Source organism: Ovis canadensis, chromosome 14 (assembly GCF_042477335.2).
Source record: "Ovis canadensis isolate MfBH-ARS-UI-01 breed Bighorn chromosome 14, ARS-UI_OviCan_v2, whole genome shotgun sequence".
Taxonomy (NCBI): domain Eukaryota; kingdom Metazoa; phylum Chordata; class Mammalia; order Artiodactyla; family Bovidae; genus Ovis; species Ovis canadensis.
Window position 1 is genome coordinate 27,265,222 of NC_091258.1, and position 16,803 is coordinate 27,282,024.

The 16,803-nt window shown below is 62.0% G+C and overlaps 1 protein-coding gene across 17 annotated transcripts in view; it reads right to left on the minus strand.

Moving 5' to 3' along the window:
• The window catches only part of CBFA2T3 (CBFA2/RUNX1 partner transcriptional co-repressor 3), a 78,219-nt gene that overhangs the window by 12,842 nt on the left and 48,574 nt on the right, over positions 1-16,803 (minus strand). For 3 of the 17 annotated variants that reach the window (XM_069552669.1, XM_069552678.1, XM_069552676.1), the window contains exons 2-5: positions 8,036-8,179; positions 5,023-5,100; positions 477-718; positions 293-382 (exon numbers count right to left, since the gene is read on the minus strand). In XM_069552669.1, the coding sequence (XP_069408770.1) occupies positions 293-382; positions 477-718; positions 5,023-5,100; positions 8,036-8,179 (554 nt within the window). Of the gene's footprint in view, positions 1-292; positions 383-476; positions 719-4,021; positions 4,123-5,022; positions 5,101-8,035; positions 8,195-10,555; positions 10,805-16,803 lie in introns of those variants that run through there. The other 14 variants (XM_069552667.1, XM_069552673.1, XM_069552675.1 and 11 more) reach the window with 7 other exon arrangements.

Here is a 16,803-nt window from a genome sequence, read left to right on the forward strand (position 1 = left end):
ATCTATGACAGGTCGGCTAGCACACAGCAGGTTCTCAGAACATAGCTGTCGAGAGGCTGAGTGTCCTGGTCACTAACCACAGGACTGGTCCTGGGAGCTGTGTGTCAGAGCCTGGAGTCAGGGGAGGACGGCTCCGGCCCAGCAGCAGGTTTGAAGCAATCAGCCAATGGGTTAGCACTGCTCTCCCAGTGGGTGGGGGATTAGAGTTTTTAGGGTGGGGCTAATCTAAGCTGGCAGAGGACAGACTCAAGCCTCCTGGGGCCTCAGGGTGGGGAGGAGGTTTGGTCCCTACCTTCAGGAAAGGGATGACAAATGGCCGCAGTGGGAAGTTGGTGGCCTCCTGGAGCTTGGAGTGGAACTCCTCGATGGTCAGCGTGGAGTTCTGGGGAAGAAGATGCTTGACTTCAACCTGGGGAGGGGAGGGCAGAGGCCGAGGCTGGCCCGGCCTGGGGCCACCGCATCCCCACCTGACTCACCACGAGCCCCAGCACCAGCGTGCGCACGCGCTCCCCGATCTCCGGGGAGATGTCGCTGCCGAACTGCTGCAGGGTGGCCAGGAAGCGCTTGAGCTTGCTGAGCTGCCGGGCCCCGCAGGCTGGGGGCAGCTGCTGCGTGGATAGTGCGGCCGAGCATGAGGTGGCCGGGCCATTGCTGAAGCCGTTGGGCGTGGACGGGGCGCCTCCGATGGCTGTGGGCGAGTGGCTGCTGCCGTTCATCACTGTGGGGGGAGGGGGAGGATGCAGCACAGCGCCATGGGTTCCACAGACACGCTTTACATACATGCAGACTACGGCTCTGGTGCAGGGAGGAGCCGAGCGTGGCCGCCCTCCAGCTGTGCCCCCGCTCAGCTGCCCTTGGGCTGTGCTCTGGGCTGTGTAGTCAGGCCCTCCATACCCGGAGACACCCGGGCCCTCCCGCTGCCTGGCACCCATGCACGTCCTGTGAACAGGTGGAGGGGCTTCCCTTCCATTGGGATCTGCTGGCCCATCTTCTCATTCCCCCGAAGGTCAATGACCCTCACACCCGCCATGAGGGCCCCAGGCTGTGTCCCAGTTCCTACACAGGCCCCACTGCCTGCATGAGGGCCCCAGTGCCAGGCTGACAGGGCTCAGGGTGGGCCAGGGGAGCCCAGACCCCAGGACAAGCTGGGCTGGATGCTGGCAGGGGCTGCTGCACGGCGGACATGTGTGTCCTTGGGCCCTGCTGTGTGTGGAGGACAGGCCGGTGACCTGAGGGGTCTTAGATGAGTTTGTGCCCGGCCCCAGGAGTGAGTTCCAGGGTGACAGACACTGGGGTGCTGTGAAGTCATCCTGGGGCAGGACCATAACCTCAGGGGAGCCTGTCCCCAGGGGCAGGGAGTCCTCTCGTGCCTGGCCACCTGCAACCTGCCTCCTGGCCTCAGAGCCTGCACAGAGGTCAGGGGTAGAGGGCTTCCAGGGTCCTTGATGACAGGGGAGGGGGCTCTGGACATGGACACCTCTGGGAGTCCCGTGGCACAGCCCATTAACTCAGCAGTCACTCACACCTCTGCAATCTGCTCTTTCAAGTTCTCACACTTGGCCTGTGTGTGCTTGCCCACCAGCTCCTCCCTACATGACCCGCCCCCTTACACATGCCCTTCATTGTCCATGCCCTCCCTCCCTTAGCATCTTTGCACGCACACTCATACAACATACCAAATACATATGCACTCATGCTTGTATACATATGGATACACGTACACACAACACACACACGTGCTTGCACACAGGCCTATATGCACCACACACATGCACACATGTACGTGCACGTGGACATAGTGCACACCCCACATGCACAAAGATGTATGTATGTTCACACTCAGGCATACAGACACCACAAGCATACACCCCCATACACACTTGCACACATATGTACACCTGTGTGTGCACATAGGCATGATGCAGTGCAGCCCCACAGCACACACTCATGCACGCCCACACACATCACACACCTGTGCACTCCTGCACAGTGAACACATGCATGTCAGCACGGTGCACACATGCCTGCACCTGCACAGCACACACACACGCACCAACACGGTGCACACGCACCCACATGGTGCACACACATGCACCAAAACAGTACATATGCACCCGCATGGTGCACACACACATACATGCCCACAGAGTGCACACGTGTGCGTGCCTACACAGCACACGTATATGTGCACATGCATACCTCTCACTCGCTCTGCTGTGGTTTCCAGGCCTGGCCCTGCCCCCATCCCTGTCCCCACCCCTCCCCGGGCCTTGTCTGGCTGGGTCTGTGCAGAGGCCATGTGCTCACACCTTATGGCAGGGATTCTGGGGGTGCTCAGAGCCGCTGCTCTCTCAGGGCTGCATTTCTCTGAGGCTCCACCATCCCCTGGTGATGAGGGAGCAGGAACCCTTTCCTCCACAATTGGAACGTTGCCAGGCTGGGCTCTGGGAAGTGGCCCCTCCAGAACAACCACCTACAATCACTGTTATGGCCACCTTGGATGGTGGGAGTGTCGGTTTGCCTCTCCAAACCATGCAGCCCTGCCATCCTGCCCTGGCTCTGGGGGTGACCTCTGCGGACTGTCTTGGCCTTGCCAGCCTGGAAGGGCGGGAGCACGTGAGGTGGGACCACACACCTGCCCCTCTGCCCTGGGCCTCGGCTCTCCCAGGGCTTGGATTACCGGAGGGTGTAATAGGTCCCGCTTACCGGCTCCATCCACCCCTGCAGGCCCAGGGGACACAGCTCCCGCTGTCTCCAGCCCCCTTGGGCTCTGGAATTGGCCCACCTTGTTAACCCTGAGTCTCCTGTCTGGTTGGCTCTGCCCACATCTCGAGCTTCCATGACCCCTTGCCTGCAGCAACACCTGCAAACACCCTCCTCCCCTCACTGAGCAGCAGGTCAAGGACCACCCCCCTAATCCACAGACGGTGGGCCTCACGGTCCCTGTGCCCTGAATGCAGTGTTTAAGGTTGCCTTTTGCCCCCAGGTGCCCCAGGACCATGCCGCTCCTCAGCGGCAGGCTGACACAGACCTGCCCCCCAAGTGCCCTGGTCAGGAGTGGACGTCCCAAACCAGCCCAGATGGGCTGTGGGGGTGAGACTTGGTCCTGGCCCCGGCTTCTTCATCTGCAAATGGCCCTTGGTCTGAGCCAGAGGTGGGGTCTTGGAGCCAGGAGGACAGTTCCTGGACCCCTCTTTCTCATGCCCCTGCTTGTAGAACACAGGTCATCCTTCTCCCACCAGAAGGGGCTGGAAATGCTTGACCTGACTGCTTTCATGTGCTGGGTGATCGCTCATCCAGAACTGGCCCCAACTTGACAGACGTCTGGGAACCACTGATTGAAGGCCAGGGTCAGCACCAAAACAGACGTGCCCCCTGCGTGTCCTGAGGAGGGCCTGCTGCAGGCGGAGGGCCTGCTCTGCCCCTCGGCCCCATCTTCCACTTGGCCCTCGGCGCTGCTGCTCCCTCCCCTGGAGACGCAGTGTGGGTTGAACTCTGTTTGCCCCCGATTGGGCTGGGGGACGCTAGGAGCCCTTTCTAGACCCCCAGGTGACACCCTGGATCGGGGACAACCCTGAGGACAATGTGCCGCATTCCGGGGACCCCTCTTGCCCAAGGAGAGGTAAGCTCCAGAGACAGACAAGAAGGGCCCGTCCCTCAGCCTCTCCCGGGCGTGTCCTGGCATCCGGGGGCCAGGAGACCCCGCAGTTGTGCTACTTTTCTCTGTCGCTGCGGAGCTCCACTGATCCCTTGGTGGACACCAACACACATACACACACACACACACACACACACACACCCCGACTGGGATTGATGACAGCCACTGGCGGTCACCCAGACAGGCTGGAGGTGGCCTGCTGCATGGGGACCTCACCGCAGCGGGGCCTCCTGGTCAGTCGCAGCAGAGCTGGGCTGTCACTTGGGGTCTGGCCTTCCAGGGGCTTCAAAGACCTGTGGCTGGCCCTGCCACCTGGGCCCCCACCCGGCGGCCCCTGGCCCGGCCTCCCTGTGGCGCCCTTACCCGCTGGCCCTTGGTGCCTGGTCCTCCCGCGGCTGGCCTGCCCTCGCTCGCCGAGTTCCCTCCCGGGCTGCCGGGCAGTCTCAGCAGCTTGCTAAAGAGACGCCGAAAATAACCCCCGGCCACAAGTGCTTTCATTCCCACAACAGGTGTGTTACTAAGATAGACCACACGTGTCCCGGCCGAGGTTTTTGGGGGCATGGAGCAGCACCCCCACAGCTCCCCCAGGCCTGGAGCCTGGGCAGGGTGGGGGGGAGCTTAGGATGAGGCATCGAAAACAGCCCCTCCTGCCAGCCCCCCGCCCGGCCTCGGGCACTATCCTCCTGGCCACACAAAGCACCCAGGCCTGGCAGTACCACAGCTCCATGGACGCACCGGGCCCCAGACAAGGCCACACACCTGGGCTTACATCGCTGTGCGTGCAGGCTGACACACTCCCAGCATCGCCCCGCAAGAGCCTCCCCTATGGCACCAGCTGTAGCCCAAGCACTGTGATGGGATCGTCCACTGGTGACCAACACCCGTGGAGCACCCTGCATGTGCCAGGGACTCCCATGATGTGACCAGCAGCACCCTGGGGCTCCACGCCATTGCCTCAGCGCTGGGCCCATGACTCCTTTGCTACAGGTGGGGTTCTGTGCCCGAGGACATAGTGCCTGGAAGGGTAAGAGTGGGGTCCGCCCTGGGAGAGGCTGCAGACTTGCTACTGGCATTCGACCATCCTGCAACTCTGGGACCCGCTGATTCGCCCAGTTCTGAGTCAGGGAGACAGGGGCTCAGAGAGGCCATCCACTTGCCCAAGGTCACAGTGTGTGGGCGGCAGGGCTGGGTGTGACCCCGGTCTGTGGGCTGCAGACCCCACTGCTCAGTCCTCCTGGTCTGCCCCTGCGCCCTTGTTCCCTAAGGGAGGCAGGCCTAGCATGGCAGATGAGGGGGCACAGACAGGGCGGTGAGCACTGGGCAAGGACCTCTGGGAGACCAGTGGTTTTTGTTATTTTACTTACAGAGACAGACCATAGACCATTTTAAGCAGCCATGAAAACGGCCATGGGGCAGAGACATCGCAGGCCCGTCCTCTTGATCTGTAAGCAAAATAAGAAAAACACGCTGTGAGGAAGGAGGCTGGGCTCCGGACCCTGCCCGGGGGTGGGGTGTCTGCAGCCAGCCCCTCCCCTGCCTCTTGACAGCGTTTTTGGGGTTGGGCCTCTGTCATCACCTAGGGCCAGTTCACTCCCTTCTCTGGGCCTCGGCTTCCTCGTCTGTGAAATGGGTGGGTCAGGGATCTCTTGGGGCCACTTTTGGTGGGAACTTCTGGGGCTCAACTGGAATTCTGGCTCCTCGTGGGCATGAGAGGACACCCTGGCTCTTAAACATCTGTTTCTGGAAGGTGCCTGGTGATCCCACTTGGTACCATCCTCAGGGACCTGGAGCCCAGGCTGAGGGGCTTGGGATTTCCATCGACAAACAGGCCAATGGTGGTTCCAAAACAAAGGCCAGGTCTGAGCTGCCGTGAAGGGTGAAAGCACCAAACAGGAAGAGAGGTTTGATTTGTCTGAGCTGAGGTCAGTGGACAAAAGCCACAAGGAGAAAAGCCATACCACCAAAAACAGAGAGTGTGCCCCCTGTCGCAGGGGGTAAGAGCAAGATGGAGTGTTTGCCCCTTAAGGGCCCTCCCAGGTGCAGAATAGCTCCTCACATCCCTCCCCAGAGTTCTCTTGGCACTCCTGCCACCTTCCTGTGGCCACGCCACAACTTCAACTCCAAAATAAATTTGTGCCCAGGGCAGTCACCGGGCAAGGAAAAACCACAGCCCTCAAGCTGTGGCTCCGTCAGTCCCTGGTCAGCTTGGCTTGCAAGTTGGTCCGGGGGCAGCAGGGGAGGTTCTTGGCAGGAATCCACGGGGAGTGCAGAGGATCCGTCTACTCTGGGCACTACCAGCCAGGTGCACAGATGAGATGAGACGTTAACCTCATGTTAACACCCTGCTTTCAGGGAATTCTAAGGGTTAGGGAACAAACCTGAGGCCACCCCCGAGGCAGCCTGACACTCAGACAAAAGCTCACAGCGGCCAGAGGGAACTAGGTGTCGGCTTAGAGAAGAAAGACCCGTTCTCTCATAACCTCCATGTTCTGAACAGAGCCGGGACCCCGGCCAGAAGGGATGGACCCCACGCCACACACGGGCTTGCCACCACACATCTGTTCACCAGGCCCGGTGGCATCTGACCCCAGCCCCATCCACAACCTGGAACATCTGGTTCCCAGACCAGCGCCTTCCGGAACACGGGCTCCTGGACTAAGAAGAAAAGCAGGCCATGGAGCCACTCCCACGAGGATCGGAGACCCTGGCTGGGAGCCCTTGGCCAGACCCTCCAAGGGTCCACTGGCCTCTCCCTCTTGGAACCGGACAACAGAGTGGGGGCATCATCATCCCAGGGGGACCTGCTGCTGCCCCGTCAGGAAAATTCCTTTTTCCACCTGGGCTGCACGGACACCCTGGGCTGCACGGATGTGGGTGAAACTCAGCCAGGTCAGAGCCTCCCCTCTCTACCAGTGAGGCTGGACGGGGCAGCTGTAGTCAGTGGACAGAGATCAGCCCGCAGTTCAGCCTGAGGTGAGGACTGACTTCCAGAGAAGAGGGAGGGGTGACCGGATGGCCAGAGTCCCCAGGTGAGAACAGTGAGTGAGCAAAGTCCGGTCACCTCTGGCCCCTCCTGTGTGGCCAGTGCAGGCCGGGCACCCAGGGGTGGATGGCAGGGCCCCGTCTTGAGGCAGGAGGCAAGTGTGGGGACACGGGCTCATCCCAGTGTCCATCACGTGTGAGGACCCCGGCTCAGACTGACCCTACTGGGGAGGGGTGCTGGAACTGTTTGTGCCAGACAGCCCTGGGTTCAGCTGGCCGCACCTGGGAGCAGGTGGCATTTTCCTGTTTACCAGCAAAGACCAGCATCCTGCAGCAAGGGACCCAGCTGGACCCCCTCCTCCAGATGGGGGCCACCGCCCAGCCACCGATGGCAGCACCAGCACCATTCATAACCAGGAACAGACGGAGCCAGGCCGGGGCCTGGGCTCTGGGAAGAGACATGGACCCCGGCTAGCGGGGTGGGGCCTGAGGAACCTGGGGGCGGCCACGGGCCACCAGGCTGAGGAACTGTGGTTCCTGCTCCAGAGAGGGGCTTCATCTGGGTCCAAAGCCTGGGGAAGGGAGCCCGTGTGGGGCTTTCTGACCTCTGAATGTGTGGGTGGGAAGGCATGTGGATCGCCCAGAAACACTTGGGACACATTGCTGAGCCCCTGGTCTTAGGGACAAGGAACACTGTCCCCCATACAAGCACAAGCTGGGGGTCTCCTTCCCAACTGCTCCGACTCAAAGGCCCAGGGTTTCAGGGGTGGCTGTGGACTCGACAAGCCCACCTATACCTGCTGTGTGCACCAAGATGCTCAACCATGGCCCAGTGTTAGTGAGGCACCACCTTGGGGTATGGTCTGCCTACCATGTTGCTGGCAGCTAAGGTCCTGCGGACCCAGTTCCCAGCCCACCCACACACCTGGCTCTCCAAGGCCAGAGATGCCTCCAATTGCCCCTTCAGAGGGTGCAGGCCAGATAGGATTCACCCACATGCAAGTAGTCTGCTGTGTGACCACGGAGAAGTCCTCGTCCCTCTCTGAGCTCCAGTATAGCAGCCAATCTTGATGGAAGGCTCACTGTGTGCCCACCCCGCTGAGAACTATTAACTCACTCATCCTCACAGCAGCTCCGTGAGGCACGGCCATGGCCAGCCCTGCTTTCCCAGTGAGAAATGCCAGGCCCAGAGAGGTTAAGAACTTTGCCCAAAGCCATACAGCTACCAAGTAGAAGAGCTGGGGTCTGAATCATAATGAGATCCTCCCTCTCAAAGGCCCAACGAGGAGGCGTTTACAGGTCCAGGTGAAAGGTCGGACCTCAAATGACTCGAGGGATCCCCCAGAGGTGATTCACCCCACTGCTCCCCTGAGACCCAGCCCTGGGGTTACTCACTTGTGTGGGGCGTGAAGGAGGGGTGTCGTGTGGCCCCTTGGGATGCAGCAGGTGGTGGGGGTGGCATGCTGGGGGGTGTGGCCCGGGGCTGCGTCTTCACCTCAGCCGGGGAGTCGGGCATCGCGGTGGCCTTCTCCTTCCTGTCTGCTGTGGGCGCCACTGGGGGTGCGGGAGGGGAGAAAGAGACAGAGAGCAGGTGAGTCAGGCAGAGGGGTAGAGGGGTTGGCACAGCCCAGGCCCACCTGGTTCCTGGGCGAGGCCTCGAGCAGCTGGAGCCCAGGCGGGGGACACTCTGCCTTCAGCCCGACCCAGAGAAGCCCCAGGTGTGCTCACAGGTGGCTGGCATCCCACCCACCTGGGATCAGACAGCAGGATGGGTCAGCCCATTTCAGGCGCTGCAGGGCACAGCTTCAAGAACCCTGGGCAGCTAGAACAGGCTGGGGTTCTCATTGTGGGGGTGGCCCTGGGGAGCTTGGGTTTTCTCAACTGCAGACCAGGGAGTCAGGGGGCACCCCCTGAGGCTGTGGTGCCCCCACTTCCTCAATTAGAAGCTCCTGGAGGGCCTGTGTGGACGCCCTCCCCACCCTCATTTCTGATTTTGCAGGTGCGGGGCCAGGCTGAGACTCTGCATTCCTAATAGGATCCCAGGGGAAGCCCCCTCTCAGAGACACCCTAGCATTATCCATCCTAGAGCAGAGGCTAAAAGGCACGTCTGGGGGTCTTTCCCAGGGAGAAGACTGGGAGGTGGGAACCTGTATTTTCACCGTTTCCTGGCCCAGGCAACCCCTGGGACCAGCCAGGCCAAGGACACATTCGATTTCAGGCCATTCTAGGCCTGGCCATCCAAGTGTGGTCCACATAGCAGCAGGTCCTGCCCCAGACGCTGTGTCAAAGATTCCACAGAATCCCGCTGTGTCAAAGATTCTGATGCTCTGCTAGGAGTCAGCGGTGTGGAGATAGGGTGGAAACAGGAAGGAGAGACCGCGGCCTGACTTGCCCCCGAGCCCCTGGGCCCACAGAGCAGGCCCTGGGAAAAGGCCTCTGGGAGACTGACCGTCCACACGAACCCGAGGCAGCAGCTGCCTAGGTATTCTCAGCTGGGGGAGGGGCTGAGCCTTTGGGCCGCCCCCCACCCCTACCTGCCCTGGCCCCAGCTCAGCATCAGCCAGCATCAGGCGACCACAGAGACCTGGGAAGGCGGCTGGGACTACAGGTGGGCCTCCCCACCCATTACAAACTGGCGCAGCCTGTGCTGCCCGCCCCTCACCCCCGCCACTGCCCACCCTGCTAACCCTGATGGGGTCTCACGGGGGCCAGGGGCTGGGCTTGACACCTGGCAACCCATTCACTTCTTCTCCTCCTCCTCCCAGGGGCCCCATGTGATCTGGGCCGCCCGCCTCCATGGACAGTGACAGCGACAATAAAATGTTTGCGTCCCAGACTGAGCAGCCCTCCTTCATTGCCCCCACATCCTCCATACTGGAAGCAGATGCCCGCAGCACCCCGGGGCCCCTGGGGTGGGAGCAGAAAGCCCCCTCCTCACTGGCCCCACGGAGGGGGAAGCAGCCGGTCACCGGCAGCCACCAGGCCGCACAGCACCTGCTGTGCCCTCAGCTGTCCCCCCCCCGCCAGGCGCCCTGCCCCCCACCGCCGCCTGTCAAGAGCTGACGGCCGGGCACACGTGCGCTGCAGCTGTGCGGGCCTGTCAACACCATGCCTGGCTGCAGGGCCGGTGGCCAGTCCCCAGTGACAACCAAAGAAGGCAAACGTGGCCAGCGCCATGGGCCCTGGGCCACCCCTGTGGGGTGCAGTCCTGCCTGTCCTGGCCAGCCCTTCATTTGACCAGGCCACCCTGGCGCAGGCAGTCCCGCCAGCAGGCTGTCCAGGGAGGGTACTCAGGACACCAGGCTGGGACGCTGGGGACATGGCCTGTTTCAACCTTTCCAAGCCCTGGTGCTTCGCTGGAGTGTCACAGGTGAAGCAGACCAGAGACCCCAGCTCAGGGGGCATAGGGGATGGGTGGACCAAGTGTGCCTGGGTTGCATGGGGCCTCTCACCCATCCCTCAGGTGTCCACGGGCCCTGAGGGCGGAGCTCCAGGCTGCCCACCTATGGAGGAGACATGCATGCACTTGGCAGATGAGTCATGGCTCCTGTTATCCTCAGGACACCCAGCGTGGGGAATGCTGCTTCCAGCCCTGTTTTATAGGCACAGAGAGGTGCAGCCATCTGCTACGGGCACACGGCAGGTATGAGTGCGTCCCTGCAGGGCATGCAAGTCCTCAGGGTTTCAAGGACTGGTTTGCATCAATGCGAACTCTCCTTGCAGGAGAGGAATCAAACCCAGGTGGATGGAGGCTGCAGGTTAGTGGGGGTGCGTCCCCACCTCCCATGCTGGGCCTTGGGTCCCTGGGCTGCACATGGTAGGGCCATAGGTGCAGGAAGCCTCACATATGTTGAATCTTATTTGAGTCTGGCTCTATTGTCTGCTGGCTGTGTGACGTAGGGCAAGTCACTTCACCTCTCTTGAGCCTTTCTAATCCTCTGTAATGGATGATGGTGAGCTCTCAATGCAATCAGGAACGGTTTATGAAGCAATGTGAATGCTGGAACCCTGCTCTTGAGGTTGGCTTCGGCCCAGATCCAAAGCAGAGCATGACGGAGGCCCTCAGGGAAGAGCAAGGGTGGTGTGATGACCGCAAGGAACAGAGTGCACGGGCCTCTCTAGTCGTGCAAAGAATCCAGACGAAGCTGGTGGGCAGTAGGGAGCCTGTGAGGGTGTGCACAGTCATCGCCTCTGTCACCTGAAACCCACAGCAGCTTCCACTGCATGTGGGGCTCCCCAGAGCCTACCCCCAGCCCTCCTCCCACCACACCCATCTCCTCACCCACCCCTACACCCAGAGCCATGGTTCTGAGCCCCCACCTCCCCCCAACTCCCTTTCCCTCCTGGGGCTTCAGCTCTGACCTCACGTCAGCAGGAGAGGTGCCCCATGTGAGGGCCTTTGGCTCCCCTGGAACGTGATCCCCTCTGAGACGACTCTGCTTCCTGACCGCCCCCCACCCCTGCCCCAGGGTCTCTGGCTGGGCTGGCACTTCCAGAAGGCTGCCCGTGCACATGCAGGAGGCCAGGGGAGGACCCAAGAGTGAGGTCACCGCTGGGCAGCCCTCTGAGAGGAGGGGGCTCTCTGCCTAGTGCCTGGAAGGGGCAGGTCAAGGGTCCTGGCTGCCCCAGCCCCAAGGTGGGCCGATCCAGGGGGCTGTGGATGCAACCACAGCTCACCCTGGACACTTGCCCACCTCTGGGCTGGCCAAGCAAGGACAGTCGGGTGTGAGGGGGCTAGAGGCCCACCCTCCAGAAGAGCGGCCGCCTCTAAGCCAGGCTCCTCTGGTCTACACGGGCACACCTGTCACCCACCTCCCGGGGTGCAACATGGGTCAAATGAGATGGAGAAGCGTGCTTAGCGGAGGGCAGGGCCATGGTCGCGCCATCACGGGGCAGCGGTTAACTGCTGTTGTTAATTACTGTCCTCTCTCCACCTCTGCAGCCCTGGCTGCGTGTGGAGGAGCCAAGCCTGCCCCTCTGCCAGCCTGGTCTGAGGGCACATGGCTAACAAGCTGCCAGATGGGCAGCCTCAGTCTCCTGAGCACCGGCCTCCTGACCAGCCCCTAGCCCCTTCTGAGGCCCAACACCCCCAAGGGCTCTGGCACAACCTGACTGCCCGTCTGGCCACCCAGTAGGGTCACCCAGGGGGGACCCTGAGCTCACAAACCAGCATGAGCAGGAGCTGGCCAGGTCCTGGGGGCTGGGGAGGGGCCCTTTGCGGGGTGCTGAGGGCCAGGAGAGGGGCAGCTCCTACCGCCGTGAAGACTCCTGAGGGTGCCAGCGTGGTCGGCCGGGCACAGCTCCCAGTGAGGTCCAAATTCCACCCAGAAGCATGAGCTGGCTGTGTGGGGCCACTCTCTCCCCTCCCCCATTCTCAGCTCCTCCACCCTCCGGGGTCCACTCCCAGGTACCCCAGCCCTGGGGGAGCCAGGTCCTGTGCCCTGCACGTCCTCGCAACCTCTCATTGCACCCTCATGCCCTCCCCAGAAAGCGCCGTCAGTCCCTGTGCCTGCCTGTGAGAGACATTGGACATGTCCATGGGACACCCCCCGGCTCGAACGGTCCCCCCATACCCACTCTGGGTCTGTTTCCCTAGTCCTGATTCTGAAGTCATTGGGGACCTTCAGTCCCACAGATGCCCCCACCCAAAATCAGGATATCCCTTGCACAAGCCCCCTTTTAGGGAGCTCTGACTTAGCAGGTCAGTGAGGGGACCCTGGCAGCTGGACCTATGTCTAGCTTTAAGTCTTTCACTTTTATAAGATTAACATATAAATAACAGCTCCCCAGGTGAGGGCTCGGCACGTGGCACATCAGCGTTCCCACTGAGGGTCCCAGGGACAACCGTGATCCGGAATGCCACGCCCTGCGGGAGGACTCAATGAGTCTCCACAGGGGCCCCCATCAGGCCCATTTGTGGATGGGGAAACTGAGGCTTGGGGAGGACAAGTATCTTGTTTAGGGTCTCAGAGCCTGACGGACAGCAGGGCCTGAGCCCGGGGCTCTCTAGGAGTGCTTCAAGCCGCAGGCCCCGCCACCACCTGGGAGATTAGAAAGTTCTGTAGCCACCTCATGCTCCCCGGGGAACATCATGTGGGCCGACCAGACACGGAAAGGGTGTCTGCCTGGGGTTTGAGGCTGGGGTGGGTTTGCTGCTCTAAGTCAGTGGGTGATGCCCCGGGTGCCCCAGCTTTGCAGCAGGTTAAGTGCGAGGACCATCTTCCCAACTCCCTGGCGTCTTCCTAGATGTCAGAGCTCTGGGAGGCGGGGGGTGGGAAATCGGGGCAGTCTTGGCATCCCCGGGCCTCCCCTGGCCCCATCAGCAGTCAGGGGCCATGGCGTCCACAAGACCCCATGGAGAAAAAAGTGGGAGATGGGGTGGAATTGGAGAAGACATGTCTGGGCTTCTCCCTGACCAGGGTCCCTGTCAGCTCCCCTGGAGCCCGCACAGTGCCTTGGCCAGAACAGCGGCCCTTATGCTGGTGTGTGTTGGGGGGAACTCTCGGGATGCCGGCCTCTCCCCTGTCGGCCCCTCCCCATGTGCTCAGGGGGCAGGAGTGTGCCGGGGGCCCAGCCAGGAGTCTGACCCTCCCACAACATGGCAGGCAGCCCGGCTCTGCTCCATCTGACACACAGGAAAGTGAGGCACAGAGAGGATGGGTTACCCGCCAAGCTCACACAGCCAACAGGGGGCTGGAGGTGGCCCCAGAGTCTTACCCACCCGAGACCTGCTGCTCCCTCATTCACTCCTCTTTGAACTGTCTGTCCCTCAGCCCTGGAGGGTGGGAGCCCCCCTGGTGTCCTGATGTCTGGCTGCAGTGCAAGAGCCAGAGGGTGAGAGGGGACGGCCTACTCGGTCACAGCCCCACCCACGGCCCCGGCTGCGAGCCCTCGAGAACATTCCCAGACCCGGGCGGTGCTCCCCAGGCCCCTGGGGACCCTGCGTGTTTCCCAGACAGTGGCTCCAGTTCCCACTAAATGTCACTAACCCATCGACAGAGGAAGCCGCTCTCCGGGGCCGGGCGGAGCCGGTGGGAAAGAACACGGAATGTGCCGGAACAAGCCACCCCATCCATCATTGTCCCTGTCCGCCTGTGTTCCCAGCCCGCCCTGCCCGGCTGAGAACTGGCCACAGCCCCACACTCCCAGACCTGGGGTTCTAGAAGCCTCCATGGGAGGGGGCCCTTAGCACCAGCACAGCCCATCCCCCACTGGTGCTGTTGTGGAAGCAAGGCTCGCTTTGGCCTCTCGTGGTCTGACTTCCGTCACCTCATCTGACCCTCACAGAAGCGGCAGGAAGTGGGCAGGTGGGCCCGGTACCGACAGGTAACCCTGCTCCAGGGGCAGGGCCCTGACTGTGAGCCCGGCCTCGACCTGAGCACCCCATGCAGCCCCTAGCCTGCGAGGCGGCTGATGAGAAAGCCCAGAGGCCACTCTGTGCAGAGTCTCGGGCTGTGACCTGTGACATGCCCAGACCCTGTTCCTGGCACTGACCCTCAGGAAGGCAGGGTTCCCTAGGCCCGTGGAGGCTTGGCAGGGAGCCCTGCACCCCAAGGAGGGGGCCTGCTCTCCAGCCCCAGTGAGCAGGTGCCCCTGGGCACACTGCCCGGCCGCAGCCTCTGCAGCTGATGGTGGGGGCGAGGACAGCACCAGCGGCCCAGGCCCTGACGTCTTGGCCTCTGCCCCGTGCTGGGGAGCAGGCCGAGGACCGGAAGCTCCTGCCGAGGACCAGAAGCTCCTGCCAAGGTGGGCCGAATGCTGGACTTTCCTGGAGGCAGAGGGGCAAGCTGGCCCCTAAGACATGTCACCTGAAACCATTACCGGGTGGCCCCTGCCTCTTGGCGGGCGTCCTGAGTGCCCTTAGGGACCTCTGTGACTGGCCGTCCCCTCCCTGCCCTCACCTCCCACGTCTTTGCCTGAATGTGACTGTCTTCCTCAGTGAAACAGTGTGCAGGACAGGGCCAGGCACAGAGCAGGTGCTGCATAAACACTGCGGAGTCAGGACCAAGAAGGGAGATGGCCCATGGACGGCAGGACAGTCCTGCCTCCCAGCCCCACAGGCACTCTTTCACCGAGGACAGCCCCGATTCCTCTGCCCTGCACATCGGCCCGGGACTGAAGGGAACCTCCCCGGTCAGGTCAGGTGTCCCCTGGAGCCCCGTCCCCGTCCTCCAAAGGTCCGGGGGTGGGACAGCAGCAGGCTGGTGTCAGGTGTCGAGAGCGAGGGCAGGCACCACCTGTCCCCGGCGCCTCCGAGCACAGTCTGTCCTGCTCAGGCCAGACTCTCCCGAGAGGATCGTGTCATCCCGGCCCGCAGACACTCTGCCCGGGGCAGGGTATAGCTGCCCGTGGGAGGTGCCCCTTTGTGAAGGCCGCACCTGGGCTTCCAGAATCCTGACCATGATCGGGGACTCCGCTGGCAGCCCTCGCCGGTCCTGGAGGAAGACGCTGCTACCTCTGGGTTTACAGATGGGGACCCCAACACCCAGAGTCACAGAGAGCAAGGGGCCTCCAGGGTCTGGAGACCACTGTGGCTTCCACGGTGTCCCAGCTCCCCATGTGGTACTCGGGGCCTCACAGAGCCTCATCCCGTGTCCTCCACGATGGCCTCCAGTGCCAGCACCTTCCCAGGCTCCTCCATGGGTCCAAACCCCAGGTCAGGTGGGCATCACTGCCTGCTCAAGCAGTGAGGAGATCGAGGGAGCAGAGGTCAGGCTTCCTCCAAGACCACAGCTCGGTGAGGCTGCAGAGCTCTGACTACAGATTTCCTCCTTTCTCCCACTCTTTCTTCCTAGACCTTCTATTACAGCACTGCCATGAGCCCCAGAGCCCCGTCCTAACTACGACAGCCCCCGAACCTCCAGAAGCCCAATGCCACACTTGTGGAAGAGACAGAAGGTGGAGGTGTCTGAGGGGATTCAGGCCTCACAGCGCTTGGGGAGGGTGCAGCTTCAGGGCATCCCTCCTGGGCAGGACCGGCTGGGAGACACCCCCACGTGTGGCCCTCGGACTCCAGCACAGCACGCTCCAGCATGGGCGTGGTCCCCCGGCAATGACAGCACATGGAGGCAGGAGCCGGCTCCCCTGGCTCACAGGTGGCCCTCCTGAGCTCTGAGCGTCAATGGGATCCTCCTGTGTCCACATGAGGGATGTTGTCACCCACAGGCCCAGGGGATCACGGGGTCCCTCGGGGCAGGAGGACCAGGGTGGCCTAGCACTGTGTAGCGGGAAGGGTCACAGCGTTAACAGGCAGAGGAACAGCAGCCTGGTCAGACCCCAGAACTGACCGGGTCCCAGGCAGGTTTCTGGCCATGTAACTGTCGGGCCAACCTTGGAAGTCATGAGCAACACAGCGGATGTGGGTAGTGCAGGAAGTCTTTCCTGAAGGCCAGCCCAGCCCAAGTACCTCCTCCACCCCTACCCCCAGTGACAGATTCACCTCCTCTGAGCCACTGACCACTGCACACCAGACACTGCAGGGCCTGGGCAAGGTGGAACAGGTCCACTGCCAGCACACACAGGGGCTAGCAGGAGGGCGGGGGCAGATATTTCTGGGGAGGGTGCTTGAGCCTCTATATTGCTGCTTGGGGAGCTCCTGCCCCTCAAGGCTTCTTGGAGGGTAGATGGGGACTTGTACTCCTGGACCCTGTGGATCTGGAGCAAGCCAGGCAATCTCCCCAACCAAGGGCCAGATTCCTGGGGCAAGGAGGGGCACAGACTCTCCTAGAGCCTCCCAGTGGGTGTGTTGGGGATGGAGGGAAAAACCAGGCGTGCACCCCAGGAAGCAGCCATGTCTCAGAAGGGATGGACAGGGCTCCCAGGCTGAGGCAGAGGGACTCCGGGAGCCCTGAGGACATGCGGTTGACCCCCCACATCGAGATGGGTGGGTCTGACCAGGAGGCTGACCCCTCCCTCTCCCTCCAAGGCCAAGGTCAGGGATGGCTTGTCTTTGATCCCCAATGTTCTGCAAAGCAATGAGAATTTTCAGGGGGCCGCAGCCCTAACGAGTTCCAGGCGCTGGAACTTGGGCCACTGCCCACATCTGGTTTCAATCACAGCCTCCGCTGCCTGATGAATCAGTGATAATACACACAAGGATTAGTGTTTCCCTCCCTTGGTCCGGGCGGCCCTCCCACCCCCACAAGTGCTCTGGCCACGTCCCC